Here is a 12,481-nt window from a genome sequence, read left to right on the forward strand (position 1 = left end):
CAAAAGTCAGTTGGGGTTTTCCCTTCTAAGGATCATTGCTCTGTGTGAGGTTGTAGTAATCTGCTCCTGAACCAGGTTGGGCTCACAGATGTACCACCTGCAGTTTAACACAGTTTGTTAGGACTTCCTGAGAGTTGTCTCACTTCCTCCTTGACAATCAAAATTTCAGGGGGGGGGGGGTCTCTCTCCCATGTGTACACACTGAAGCTGTCAGAAAATTTCCAGGAGCCTCAGTGACTTTAAGAATCACCTTGCTGATGTTTTTGTGTAATGGTGCAGTTATTATTATCATTATTCTTTTTTTTTAAATAATATTGAGCTTCTTATTGTTGTGCTGGTACACGTAAAGGTGAAATGTGGTGCAGCTACAGGGGAAAGTCCCCTAATGCACCACATGTGGATGCGATTGGGGGAGTGAGAGACCTTCTTCAGTGTGGAAAGTGTGATGATCAAAGTTAATCCGAGGGGTTGTTGCGCTGTTACAACTCCTCCTGTGACGGGAGCAGTATCTAAACATCCGTCTGCAGAGTTACCTCATCATACTGGATTCGCTCCTCTCATCCTCCCCTGAGAAGGATTCAAGGATCAAACCTGCATGGGAGCAGATCGGAAGAAGCTGCAGTGAACTTCTTACTTAATTATTAAAAAAAAAAAAAAAAAAAACACTACTAAAATAGAAAAATCTTCTTTTACAGAAATAATAAAGGTCAGCTGTATGAGTGTGTGTGTGTTAGTGCGTGTCTGCTTTACTGATGAGCTGTGACTTCGTTTAAGAGTGAAGTATCTCGGAGCACCAGAGGCGGAGTCAACACCGACTCCGTTCGCCACAGAGAGGACCTCTCTACACAGCCGGCGGTCGGTGGACGGGGCGCACGGGTCTGGCGCAGAGAAAGATGTTCAGGGCGACGTACGATGACGGATAACGCTTCGTGTAGCTCAGAAGCCAAGAGAGGTTGACTTTCAGACTGGGATGCGACGTCTCGGTGAGTATATGGAGGCTTTATTTCCCCTGTTTTCATCGCCGTGGTTATTAATTGAGCGCAGCTGCAGTTGGCTCCGTCCACGTTATCTGTGCTGGAAATCAGCGGTTTCACACACATGTGGATGCAGTGACACTTGAGGTAAAGAGGAGGAAAACACCATGAAGCTGCCTCCCAGAGATAAACTTTATGACAATCATCTCAAAAATCGCTTGATTATTATCTTATTATTTCAAAGACGTGGCCGACCTCATGCATTTGTGTACTTGTGCTTGTTTTAAGGTTAAATTAGCAGCTCCTGCTACAATGTGAAAGTCATTTAAGGAGACAGTTTCTGATGACTCGTTGCGACAATGTCCAAAACATGGTCCGTCTTCTCCGCTGTTACATTGCTGGTGCAGGTTTGCATAGGTAAGCGCGGACTGCTCTGTGGTTGCACACTTCTAACATTTCTCTTGGCATAAAGTTTCTTGAGATTAATTGGAGATGTAAGTTAGAGCAAATGTAAAAATGTGCTTACTGAAAAGTTTTTGTAAAAGGCAAATGTGCACCTTTCCTTATTGAAATTCAACAAATGAACAGTTAATCTTTCTATCCTATTAGATATAAGACATGATGAACATCTCACTGCATATATATATATATATATATATATATATATATATATATATAGCCTAAGTCCTTCTCTCTGCCTTTAGGGGAGAAATCCTGCGCCATCTGGTCCAGCGCTGGATCTGTGGTGCAGCGAGACTCCAGTTTCAAGGTATACTGCACCTTCAACTGCAAGTGCAAGAGATCCATGTTCTGTGACCATCCACCCACACTACAGAGCCACACAGAACTGAATTCTACAACCATATATTTTCATGTGGTGAACATAACAAAGAACAGAACCTACAGCTGTAACTGTGACTGTACAAAGAGACAGTGTAACTGTCCTGCGCAGGACCCCTGTGGACTGGACATCAAAGCTGGATGTGAGTATGAAGCAGAGGGAGTAAAGCTTTCTTCTCTGAAACTTTTATCCCTCTGCAAAGTTTGTTTATGCACCAGTTTAATGGATTTAACACTGTTCTGTACCAACTGTCCAAGCTTTTGATGCACACGTTATCATGTACCACAGCCATAATGTCAATTCAATATGAGCCAGCAGCTTTTGCCATAATGAGATCAATAAGTTTATTTTACAGTTACACATTGCACTCAGAAATCTTGCAAGATGTTTTTCAGTGCATGGTGTTTCAAGATGAGATGTTCCTGACGTTAAGGCATGACTCTAACATTTCAAGCTCCAGGAGCTGTTAAAAAAAAAATAGGGCAGAGCTGCTTCTGCTTCTGCTTTTTGAGGCACACACTGTTCACAAGTTGAAGGCTGGCTGCAGCTAGGTGTCATATCCACCTGCAATAAGTTGCTTATTCTAACCACAGAACCATTTCTAATTTTGGAGCAAAAACAAGCAACAAGTTTGTTTTTGACACATAAGTTAGGCGCAGTCTTTGAACATGTACACAATATTATCAATACAAACACTTGGGATCACACTAGAAACTTTAAAAAGATTTAACCTGCGTAATTGACAACATTTTATTCCTTATTTTTACTGACTGTTATCAATAATGACTGATAGTAATACTGATACTAACTGGATATTGTTAATGTGTTGGAATGAGACCTTGTGTTCAAGCATTTTATTGCTGCAATTTCAAACATCCATAAAAAAAAACAATAACAAACTCAGTATTTAGGTTACATTCAACTCGTCTTTGTCTATTTTTCCTTCAGACCCACCAGATCGCCCTAAAAACATTTCATGCAACTACACGGTCATAAACAATGAAAGCGGAGTCGTGATCTGCTCTTGGAACAGAGGTCGGGAAACTTACCTCAGAGACAGTTCTGTGCTGAGGTGAGTTTGAAAAAGAAAGGAAACTTGACCGAGAACCTGTCTCCAAAAACATCCCACAGGGCAGTTTCAAATGATCTTGCTTCTACTGTCAAATGAAACTCTGCTTTGTGTGTTTCAGAGTGAGAACTGTACCAAGAAATCACACTGATGGACCAGAGTTTCACAGTGTCTCCTGTAAGGGAACTGATGTAGCGTCAGTGAATTTCACTGTGTCCACATCTGTCCAGCTCATCTCTGTGAGGGTCCAAGTTGAAAATGCACTGGGCTCTGCTGTGTCCTCCACCATCGACTACACTCTCAGTGACATCGGTGAGACCCACACTAACTGCGTTGCTCCAGTGGCTTCAGTTTGTGCGCTGCCTGGCAACTTCTACATAGAGAGCGTGTAGTTTCACACATGTAATGACAGTTTCAAGTTGTTTGTAAGGCATGAAATGATAATGGAACTTCAAACAGGCTTTGCAGTGAAGTGCATCATTTTTTTTTTTTTTTTTTTATAAACCATAAAGTAAAGATGAACTAAAGGTTTGGTTGTTGAAAATACCATCCATCTTCCTTTCAACTGTTGCAGTGACGCATTTGAATCTTATCTTTATTTTTTAGTAAAGAAAACATCAAAAACTCATCCTGTGTGCTCATCCTGTGAAAGGGTTTTGTTTGTACTACATCTAACCACTGTGGTGGCTGTGTTGATGTAAGCAGTGATGCCATCGACTCCTGTTCTTGGCCAACCCAAGTGCTCTTCCCGGGAGTGCATCTTCAAAGTGAAGCAGTCTGTGAAGACTCAACACCTGGAGATCCAGTACAGATCAGCAGAACAGACGTGGACATCTTATCCACACAAAGTAAGGCGTCTTAACACTTCAGATTGGTCCAGATTTTTGCCACTTTAAGTGAGATGTTGCAAGAAGGTTACTGAAAACCTTTGCAGACATACACTACATGATTAGACCTCATAGGTCTACTGATGATTCAGATTAAAAGGTCGATATGACTGTCAGGCTGATGTGTACAGAGGTGAACTCACAATGAAATGTCAATAAAAAGCTCAGTCCTCTATCAGATGTTCTTAGAAATCTTAAATCAATGGAAAAAAGATGAAAAACACATGTTGTTTTTTTGTTTGTTTTTTTTTTACTTTCAGGGTGTGCAGATGAATACGGTTCAGGACTGGTCCATCTCCTCTCTGGAGCCCTACAGGTTGTACTATTTCAGAGCCCGATCCAAATTTAGCATTGGCCTGTGGAGTCAGTGGAGCTCAAACATTTCCAGCTGGACTGAAGAGGAGGGTGAGTAACTGAGTACCAACCTGCAGCTCCTGAAGGCTGTTCAAAGAGCCTACCCATGTGTGCTTCTGCACTTAATGAATGAAAGCACTGCTGATTCTGTCTGAAGCCAGACAGACAGATCTGAATGGAGCATTCACAGTATTTTTGTGGTTTTTTTTTTTGGGGTTTTTTTTTTTTTAATCTATGTAAGCCATCAGTGAATTAATGTTTCCTTTCCTTTTTGTTTAGTTCAGTTATCAGCTCACCACCCTCTGCCTGCAGGATACTTATAAGCCACTGAAACAGGCCTTACTGGGTTGTGGGTTGAGAGCAAAACCAGTTACTGGAGATAAGACACAACATGCACAATTGCAAAATTACATACAGTATAAAAATACATAATGAAATATGTTAAGTAAACTGAGTCTTGCTAATTATCAGTTCAACGCTGGGCCATAGTGCAGAAAAGTGAACTGGTAAAGAAGACAGCAATGGTTCATGGGAAATATCACAGGATATTTTATACCGATGGTGTGAAGATAGAAGCAGGAATGTAAGCTATGAATGTGCAGACATGACAGATCATCGGCTTTGCATGAACAGCCCGCAGCAGTAGGAGCAGAAGTTAAGTAGAAATAGCCAATGAGACATTTTGCTAGTGTAGTCAGTTTTGGCAAGAAACAACCCTTATATTGTTTCTTGTTGAAGGATTTGGTGAATGACCAACATGAATTATATCTGTTTGTCAGCCATCCACATTTTCTAGGTCGGCATATCCTGTCTGATGGTTGAATTTAAGTCACTAAAGTTAAACTCATTTTCAAATGCACTCGAGTGATTTAATGCAGCCACTGGTTTCATGACAGGACAGCATGAAAGTCGACTTAGAGATCTGAAACACGATTTAGGAAGCTAATCTGTCACAGTAAACACTTTGTTGCCTTTTCTTGTGAAAGTCATAACATTCTCTCATACAAGTGCAGCTGTGAGTATGTGCTGATTTTAGTACTTAACTGTTGTTTTTTGTTGAAATTGGCTTCACCTCTTGTAGACACTGGTGAATGTGTAAAAACAATAATAGAAAAAGCCATTAATTGTTTCCTTTAAATACATATTTTCCCTTTTCCGTCTGACTTTATTAAAATCCAGCTTTTACTACTATTAAAGTGAAAATCCTTCCTTTTGCCAAAAACTGGAGTTACATATTTGATGAAGGTTTTAGAGTCAGTTGGACTCTGGAGAGAATATATGAGATTTAGGGGGGGTAGTGCTGAGTAAGAAGTACAGTCAACACCAGCGATAATAATATACAGATAAGATACACAGCACACAATGGATCCTTAAATCCATTGTATTTAAGTATGTTTTACTTAACAGAGGAAATGAGCCATTTTCCGTAACTATGTTTATTATTGTTAAAGGCCCCAAACACAAAATTATAGTTGATCTGTGATGTCCTGTATTTTTTAGGGTTGGCTGTAAAACACATTTGCCTGTTAAGAGAGCCTCACACCCAAAAGACACATAATAATTATACATGTGCATCATTACAATATAGTGAAGTGAAATTTGTAGGTCTTTTTTGGGTAGCTAACACTCAAGTCTCAGTTTCCCACTCACTTGAACTCATCAAAGCAGAGAAGCATGTGACTTTAAAGTAACTTTGACAACAGAAAAAGGTAACAAGATGTTCACTGTGATGGATTTTATCTCAAGAAAGCTTTAATTGTCTTTATTGTAATTTGAAAAAATCATGACTGGAGGGTCAGAAGTGGATCTGAACCCCCCACCCCAGTGTGGTTTTTTATCCTCATTGATATTTGTGCCACCCGTCTCATCATTGTATTGGTAGATTAGTGTAGCACTGCAGAAAGTTTCACATATACTGTACACAAATTACAGGGTGGAGTGACCTTTTCTCCCCCACTGGGTTATTATCACGTCATATCTGCACTGCTGTTGCCAGTGTTGGGTCAGTGTTACAACACAGGAAAATCACCCTTGCTTCTCATTGTGGGTGTTACACCCATGAAAACATCAACCAATTCAGCCAGGAGAAAACTTTTAGAAAATGTCAGGAGTTAGTTATAAGTAAAATTCAATCAGTTTTATTAAAAAAAAAAAAAAAAAAAATCACAAAAAACCCAGCTCTTAATCTTTTCTTGTTTCTTGGAAGTGTTACTCATTACACACAGGAAACTTTAACAGACCTGCAGAGTCACTTTCAAAAGATATCAAAGAATGGCATCATAGACTGGTACAAATGATAAGGAATAACTTATCAAGAAGCCTTAGTACTCATGATGCTGATGTACTTATTCATTGAAAAAACACCCAAGTCTTGTCAGTGAAGCCGTAAGAGTAACAGTAAAAAAAAATCAGCATTCTTACACATGATTTTAGCTTCACAGCGCAGTGACAGATTGATGTTTTATTGTTTTAGCTCCTGCAAACGAGTTGGATGTGTGGTCCGCTGTATCTGTATCTGACTTAAAATCCCTGAGAGTTTACTGGAAGGTAAGTTTTGAATCTTTTAAAAAGTCCTTCAAAATTTTGTGAGATCTTTTCATTTGCTTAAATTACCGAATGACAGTGAGTGCTGGTACTGTTTCATCAAGTGTCAGTGTCAGGTGTCGCCATGTGTTCCCTGTCTTCTTACTCACCGTCTGTGTGGGTGAGTGTGTGGTGTGGTAGCCATAGTAACACTTTCTGATCTTCCTGCTTCACTACGATGTTCTGCGCAAACTAAAGGTCAACCCTTGACCAATACTGAGGTGTGACACCTTCACAGACCCACACACGAATACACTCACACACCCTTACCACACACACACAAACACACACACAGAGACACTTGCTCATTCACACTCACACGTACATTCATTTGATGTCACATAAAGACAGTGTGCAATAAGTGAAACCTGACTGCAGACACCACAGTTTCAGTTTACAAGAAAAGAGGAGCTGAACAGAAATGATGTGTTGTACGTACTCATCTTGCAGTGTGTTGATTTTGAGCATCCTGTAAAGAAAGCCAGCGTGCCACAAAAACTTTTTCTTTTCTTTCACCAAAGGCAAATATATGGCATCAAAATCAATGGTTAACCTTAACATTAAAACTTTTTTTTTTTTTTTTTTTTTGTCGTTGATTGCAGGAGGCGAACATTTCTGTCTCTAGAGGGAAGATCAAACATTACAAAGTCAGCGTCACCAGCCCAGACTCTGTACTGGTCTCTGTCAATGTCAGTAGCGATGCCAGGAATTATACAGTCCCGATCTGTGCTAACTGTGAAGTGACGGTGTCGGCTCGTAACTCCAGAGGGCTGTCCCCTCCTGCTAGAATTACAGCACATCACACAAAAGGTAAAAAAAAAAAAAAAAAAAAAAAGCAAACCTTGTTTCAGTGAATGCTTGTTTAGTCAGCAGGCGTGTTAAGAGCTTACAGGTAAATACCAGATGCATAACTAATATTGAACCCAGGATGGATGCGGTGTCTGTGTTTCTCTCTTGCATGAAGCAGCAAAAGTATTCATACATGCCCCTCACTTTTCAGCCAAGCCCTCTCAGTATGTGCAAGTGTCGACCGTCAACCACAGTGTCACCATCTCCTGGAGAGAGCCTGAAACTGCACCGCCACCCGCCGTGTACGTGGTGGAGTGGTACCCAGAGGGCCTCAAGCTGGAGGAGCTCAGATGGATGAGACTGGGCAGAAATGACGACCATGCAGTCATTACAGGTGGGACATGTGGTGGTACAGTAAATAAAGGTGGAGTAACACAAAAAAAGCAAAGGCAGTGACATACAGTTCATCACTTTGGACATGTTGGTCTCTTTCTCATGTGACTTTTTTTTTAAGTTAGTTCATGTTTTCTCTCCATAATCTTTTTTTTTTTGCCATTTTTTTCTCACAAAATGACAACCATTGTTTACCACTACCTGTTTATGCAGATATTCAGCCATTTGAATGCTACGAGGGAGCAGTGTATGGTCTCTATACTGACAGCTCAGTGACTCGGACCATGTTTACAGGTGTCACCACTTTGGAGTCAGGTAAGATCGCAGAGGAGCTATACAGCATGATAAGCAATATTTTAGTATTGTTTTGTAATTTACAATGTTATCATATTGCTGAATATTACTTTTGATTTTAAGTGTTGCGTTCTTTAAAATTTTCCTCTATCATTCGTGCTGTTGAGTGGTCTTCTCGGGTTCTGCTTGTTGGTTGCAGTCCCAGAGGCTGGTCCAGTTGTTCAAGAGAGGGTTGAGGGGGACACAGTCAAAGTGACCTGGATTGAGCTTCCCAGGAGCCAGCGGAGGGGTTGTATCACCTATTATACCATCTATTTAGAGAACGACAGCGGACACCAGCAGCCTTGTGAGAACATTTTTATCTGTGATCTGTGAGGGACTGTTGAAAAATTTTGGAGGCAAAGGGAGGGGTGACAGGAAAGTTGTCAGGAATAGCTTTTTTTTGAAGAGAGAGTAGGAGAGGGTCTTTTTTATCTTTAACCTATATATCTATTTTAACATAAACACAACATGAAAAAGTACTTTTCTTTAAATAAAATAAAATGTCAGATTCAGTACCCGTCCCTTCTCCAATAAGTTTCATACAGTCCCTTATTGATTGAAACCACTTGTACACTGTGGTGACGGCACCTTGTTTGTGGCATGTACTCTTTGGATGCAGTCGTGTGAGTAACCTACATCGAAATTGCTGCTGTGTGAATTCGACTTTGTATTTCAGACTCTGTACCAGCATCAGAGAGGATGTATGTGATCAGAGACCTGTCTCCAGCTGCCTACAGCCTGTGGATGACTGCCTCCACTGCTGTGGGAGAGGGCCCTGCATGTCAAAAAATCAAGTTCTTCATCCAGGGTAAGATCCTTTCACTGTTGCTTTAAACAAAAAAAAAAGAGTTTGAAGGTTTGGGGTAGATGAGGCAATCATGGAGTCTCTCCACTAGTTGCCTGTCACCTGATGACTCTTGGCTGTAATGGATCTTTTTAGGAGTCCAGCAGAATTTCTTACAATGACAGTGATTGTGTGACAGTATTGCCTGTTTGTTTCTTTTTCTGTCCCTACTTTAACTGACTGCACTAGCGGAGCCAAATGTATATGCTGCGACTTTACATGTTCTCTTTGTTTTATTCTCACTATTACAGAGAAAACTCCACTGTGGCTCCTGCTGGTGTGTAGCGTCACCTTCCTGATTGTGGTGCTTTTGCTGTGTCTGTGCCAGTGTTCAGCAGTAAAGCAGAAGTACGTGAGCAACAGCACCTCTATATTTTTATCTCTCTATGTTTATCTACAGTTCTGCAGAAAAACACACAACAATTATTGTGAAAGAAATAATGCAGCAAAAAAAAATCATTATTATTATGTTGCCAACACAAGTTTCCAGATTGTTCAGCAGTTTTCTGTATTCCTCCTCAGGTTCAGGGTGTTTTTCCAGTGCCTCATGCTCGATGTTGTGCCAGATCCTGCAAACAGCAAATGGGCAAAAGAGTGCGCTCAGGAGAAGGTATTTATGTAAAAGTGAATAAAAATTAAAGCTACATTGCAGCTCATTGTTCCTAGTTTGAGCCTGTATCTTCCTCCCAAACAGGGCAAGATGAACCTCCAGCTGCAGCTGAGTAACTCCAGTGTAACCGAGGAAGAAGAGCCCATCCTGGTGGATGTGGAGGAGCTGCCCAAGCAGAACAATGGCATCTCCAAATCCAGAAACGTCTCCTCGCAGCTCCCTCCTCAGATCGGCCTGAGCCCAGAGACCGAGCCGACCACACAGCTGTACCCTCTGAGCACGTATATCAAGAGCTTCTCCCATGACTCGGACAGCTCCGACCACACACAGACCTCTCTGGACACAAACACAACCGTCGACTACATCTCTTCACACGGGATGGGAAATATGGAGGACGAGGATCAGGAGGAGGAGGAAGAGGAGGAGGAGGAGGGAGAAATGTTGGGTTTCTTCCCTAGTCAAAACATCTTCATTGACACTTTGGACATTGGAGGAAAGTTGACTCTGGATGCGGTCAAAATTGACTTCTGTACTGACTTCTTTCAGAACAGTTAGTGTTCACCTGAAACCAGAACTCTCGGATCAGATGAGCGTTTGAGTGAGAACAACTTTTAGAGGAAGAACTGACGAAAGAAATGAAAGGTACTGGACAGAGCAATGATTTCATTGTCGTTCTTGGATCACGCATCTAGCTGGGCATGAACTACCTCTTTGCTTGTTGAAATCAGAACTGTAACATAAACAGCTGCAGTTGTCTTAGCTGTTAGGCAGCAATCATTTTTGACTCAAATGTACTTTTTTAAATTTTTTTTAATTTCATGCATTACCACAGTTTTTTCTTCAGAATGGCTACAGACACACTAATAACACAAGCAAAATGAACACAGCACGAGCTGCAAGAGTATATCAGATATCAACTGTTCTGCCTGCCTGAATTGAGGCATTTGAAAAAGGCCTCATCCTGATCGGCCTTTTTTCACAGCAGACATTTTGACTTGTCATGGTAGGAAAAGCGCAGGTGTTATTAACTATCAATGGCTCTCTGTCTCAGTAAGTCGTGACAGCATGACAGCAAGCCAGCGTGCACAATACCAGGACACATTTCTTGTTTTTCTAACCCAGTTTAGACGAAACACCGCCCATCTCCGTGCGACAAAGGCCGCCACGAAAGATACCTCCGGCCACAGGTACTTTTCTCTGTTCTATTGTCCTGAGCACACACAACCACTTGGTGGTGAAGTCGCTTTTACATCACAGGGACATCACTAAAGCTTCAGCGCAGTACGAGACTTTGGACCGAAAGTGCACGCAACATAGTAACTTACCCGCTTGTACTCAGGACGTCTGGCAGGTTTTAAAAAATGTGCATGAGAAGCAAGAGTTAGTGCTGTTAGATTAACTCGTTACATTTTGTTTGCTGGTATATTCTCACCTAAGGCAGTTGCAAACAGATCCATAACCTCAGCTCTGTGTAATCAGTTCTCAGTAATCCTTGAAAAAGTTTTAGTCATACAGAAGCGGGCGGTGTTTCATCTCAACTGGGTTGGAAAAACAATAGACGCTACCAGGACGCTGACAGTGATGCAGCGAGATGGAATTCAGCCATTGTTCATTTTATTATTGACGCCTGTGCTTTTCCTACTGTGACGTGTCAAAATGTCCTCTGTGAAGACCACCCTGTATATTAGCTGTGCTTTTTAATACATCTATGCTACCTCAATCTGAGCTCATCTACATGATTAGAAAGTTACATTGTGTCTTAAGTTTGTTGGTGATGCAGGTGATATAGGGCCGCATGATGACAGATAACGTATCAATGTTGCTGCTCACAATCAATCAATTGCACCAGTGTGTGCAAAATTTAAATACTTTTGATATTTTTGATAAAAGGAAATAATTGTAGTGACGACGAGAAGATGAGAACTTAAGGTATTTACGATTCATTCTGAGCGGGACATGGATATGTGCACCTAATTCCATGGCAATCAGCTCAATAGTTCAGATATTTCACTATAAGCCGGAAATGTCGACCTCATGGTGGTGCTAGAGGAAAGGTCAGGGAACCTCCAAAGTCAATAGGATTCATCCTCTGGGAGCCATGAATGTCTGGATAAAATTTTACAGCCAGTCCATTTGTCGAGCTATTTCAGTCTGTCCGAAGAGGTGGACTGAGCGACCAACATTGTCATGTTGCTAGCATGGCTAAAAACTGATGTTTAAAATTGGTTGTGAAGTGTTTTTTCTTTATATTTTCATCAACAGACTGGAAACTGGAGAATCATTTTTCATGTTCAGGATTGTTTTGAGCAGCAACAAATAACAGATTTGCAACCAGTCAGTCTTTATTTCAGGATTACTTTAACTCAACTTTTGATCTGGTAATTTTACTGTTACCTTATTGGGAGAATCTTTTGTATAATTTTTTTGTTTTGTCATGAATGAAAATAAATTATTTCATCCCAGCACTAATATCTGTATGGAGTTTAAGTCTTTTTCTTTTGTATGGCCTTCTTGTCTCAGACAGTGAGATGACTGTCAGGTTAAACTCTGGCCCGCCAGAACTTACTGCGAGCTCTAAAAACATTTCATACATCTTGTTAAATAAAAACCCGACATAGGAGGTGGTCAACTAACATACATGCTCAACAGGTTTTCCACTCAAGAATGAGGACACTCACCTTAAACGGCACTCAGGTCACTTGTATAACAGGTCATGTATGAGTATACATTGTTTTAAGCAGACAAGACAAACTGAACCGTACTCAAGTAAAATCATTTTGCCTTAAGGCAGAATAAAAAAG

The 12,481-nt window shown here is 40.9% G+C and overlaps 1 protein-coding gene across 2 annotated transcripts; it reads left to right on the plus strand.

The window, feature by feature from the left end:
• The first annotated feature begins 194 nt into the window (after window positions 1-194).
• il12rb2 (interleukin 12 receptor, beta 2a) lies at window positions 195-12,149 on the plus strand. Of its 2 annotated transcripts, XM_071487404.1 has the most exons (17): window positions 195-983; window positions 1,263-1,391; window positions 1,679-1,743; window positions 1,867-1,957; window positions 2,764-2,887; window positions 3,006-3,196; window positions 3,590-3,732; window positions 4,032-4,176; window positions 6,599-6,672; window positions 7,311-7,518; window positions 7,709-7,891; window positions 8,104-8,205; window positions 8,384-8,530; window positions 8,903-9,034; window positions 9,322-9,418; window positions 9,593-9,680; window positions 9,765-12,149. In XM_071487404.1, the coding sequence occupies exons 2-17, from the start codon at window positions 1,334-1,336 to the stop codon at window positions 10,233-10,235; spliced, it is 2,319 nt and encodes a 772-aa protein (XP_071343505.1). In that variant the 5' UTR covers window positions 195-983; window positions 1,263-1,333; the 3' UTR covers window positions 10,236-12,149. The 2 variants fall into 2 exon arrangements, with proteins under 2 accessions (XP_071343505.1, XP_071343504.1); XM_071487403.1 differs by having other exon boundaries at window positions 197-983; window positions 1,679-1,957.
• Window positions 12,150-12,481: the final 332 nt, after the last annotated feature.

Source organism: Trachinotus anak, unplaced genomic scaffold (assembly GCF_046630095.1).
Source record: "Trachinotus anak isolate AG129_WGS33_773 ecotype Australia unplaced genomic scaffold, CSIRO_AGI_Tana_v1 ptg000010l, whole genome shotgun sequence".
Classification (NCBI taxonomy): Eukaryota; Metazoa; Chordata; class Actinopteri; order Carangiformes; family Carangidae; genus Trachinotus; species Trachinotus anak.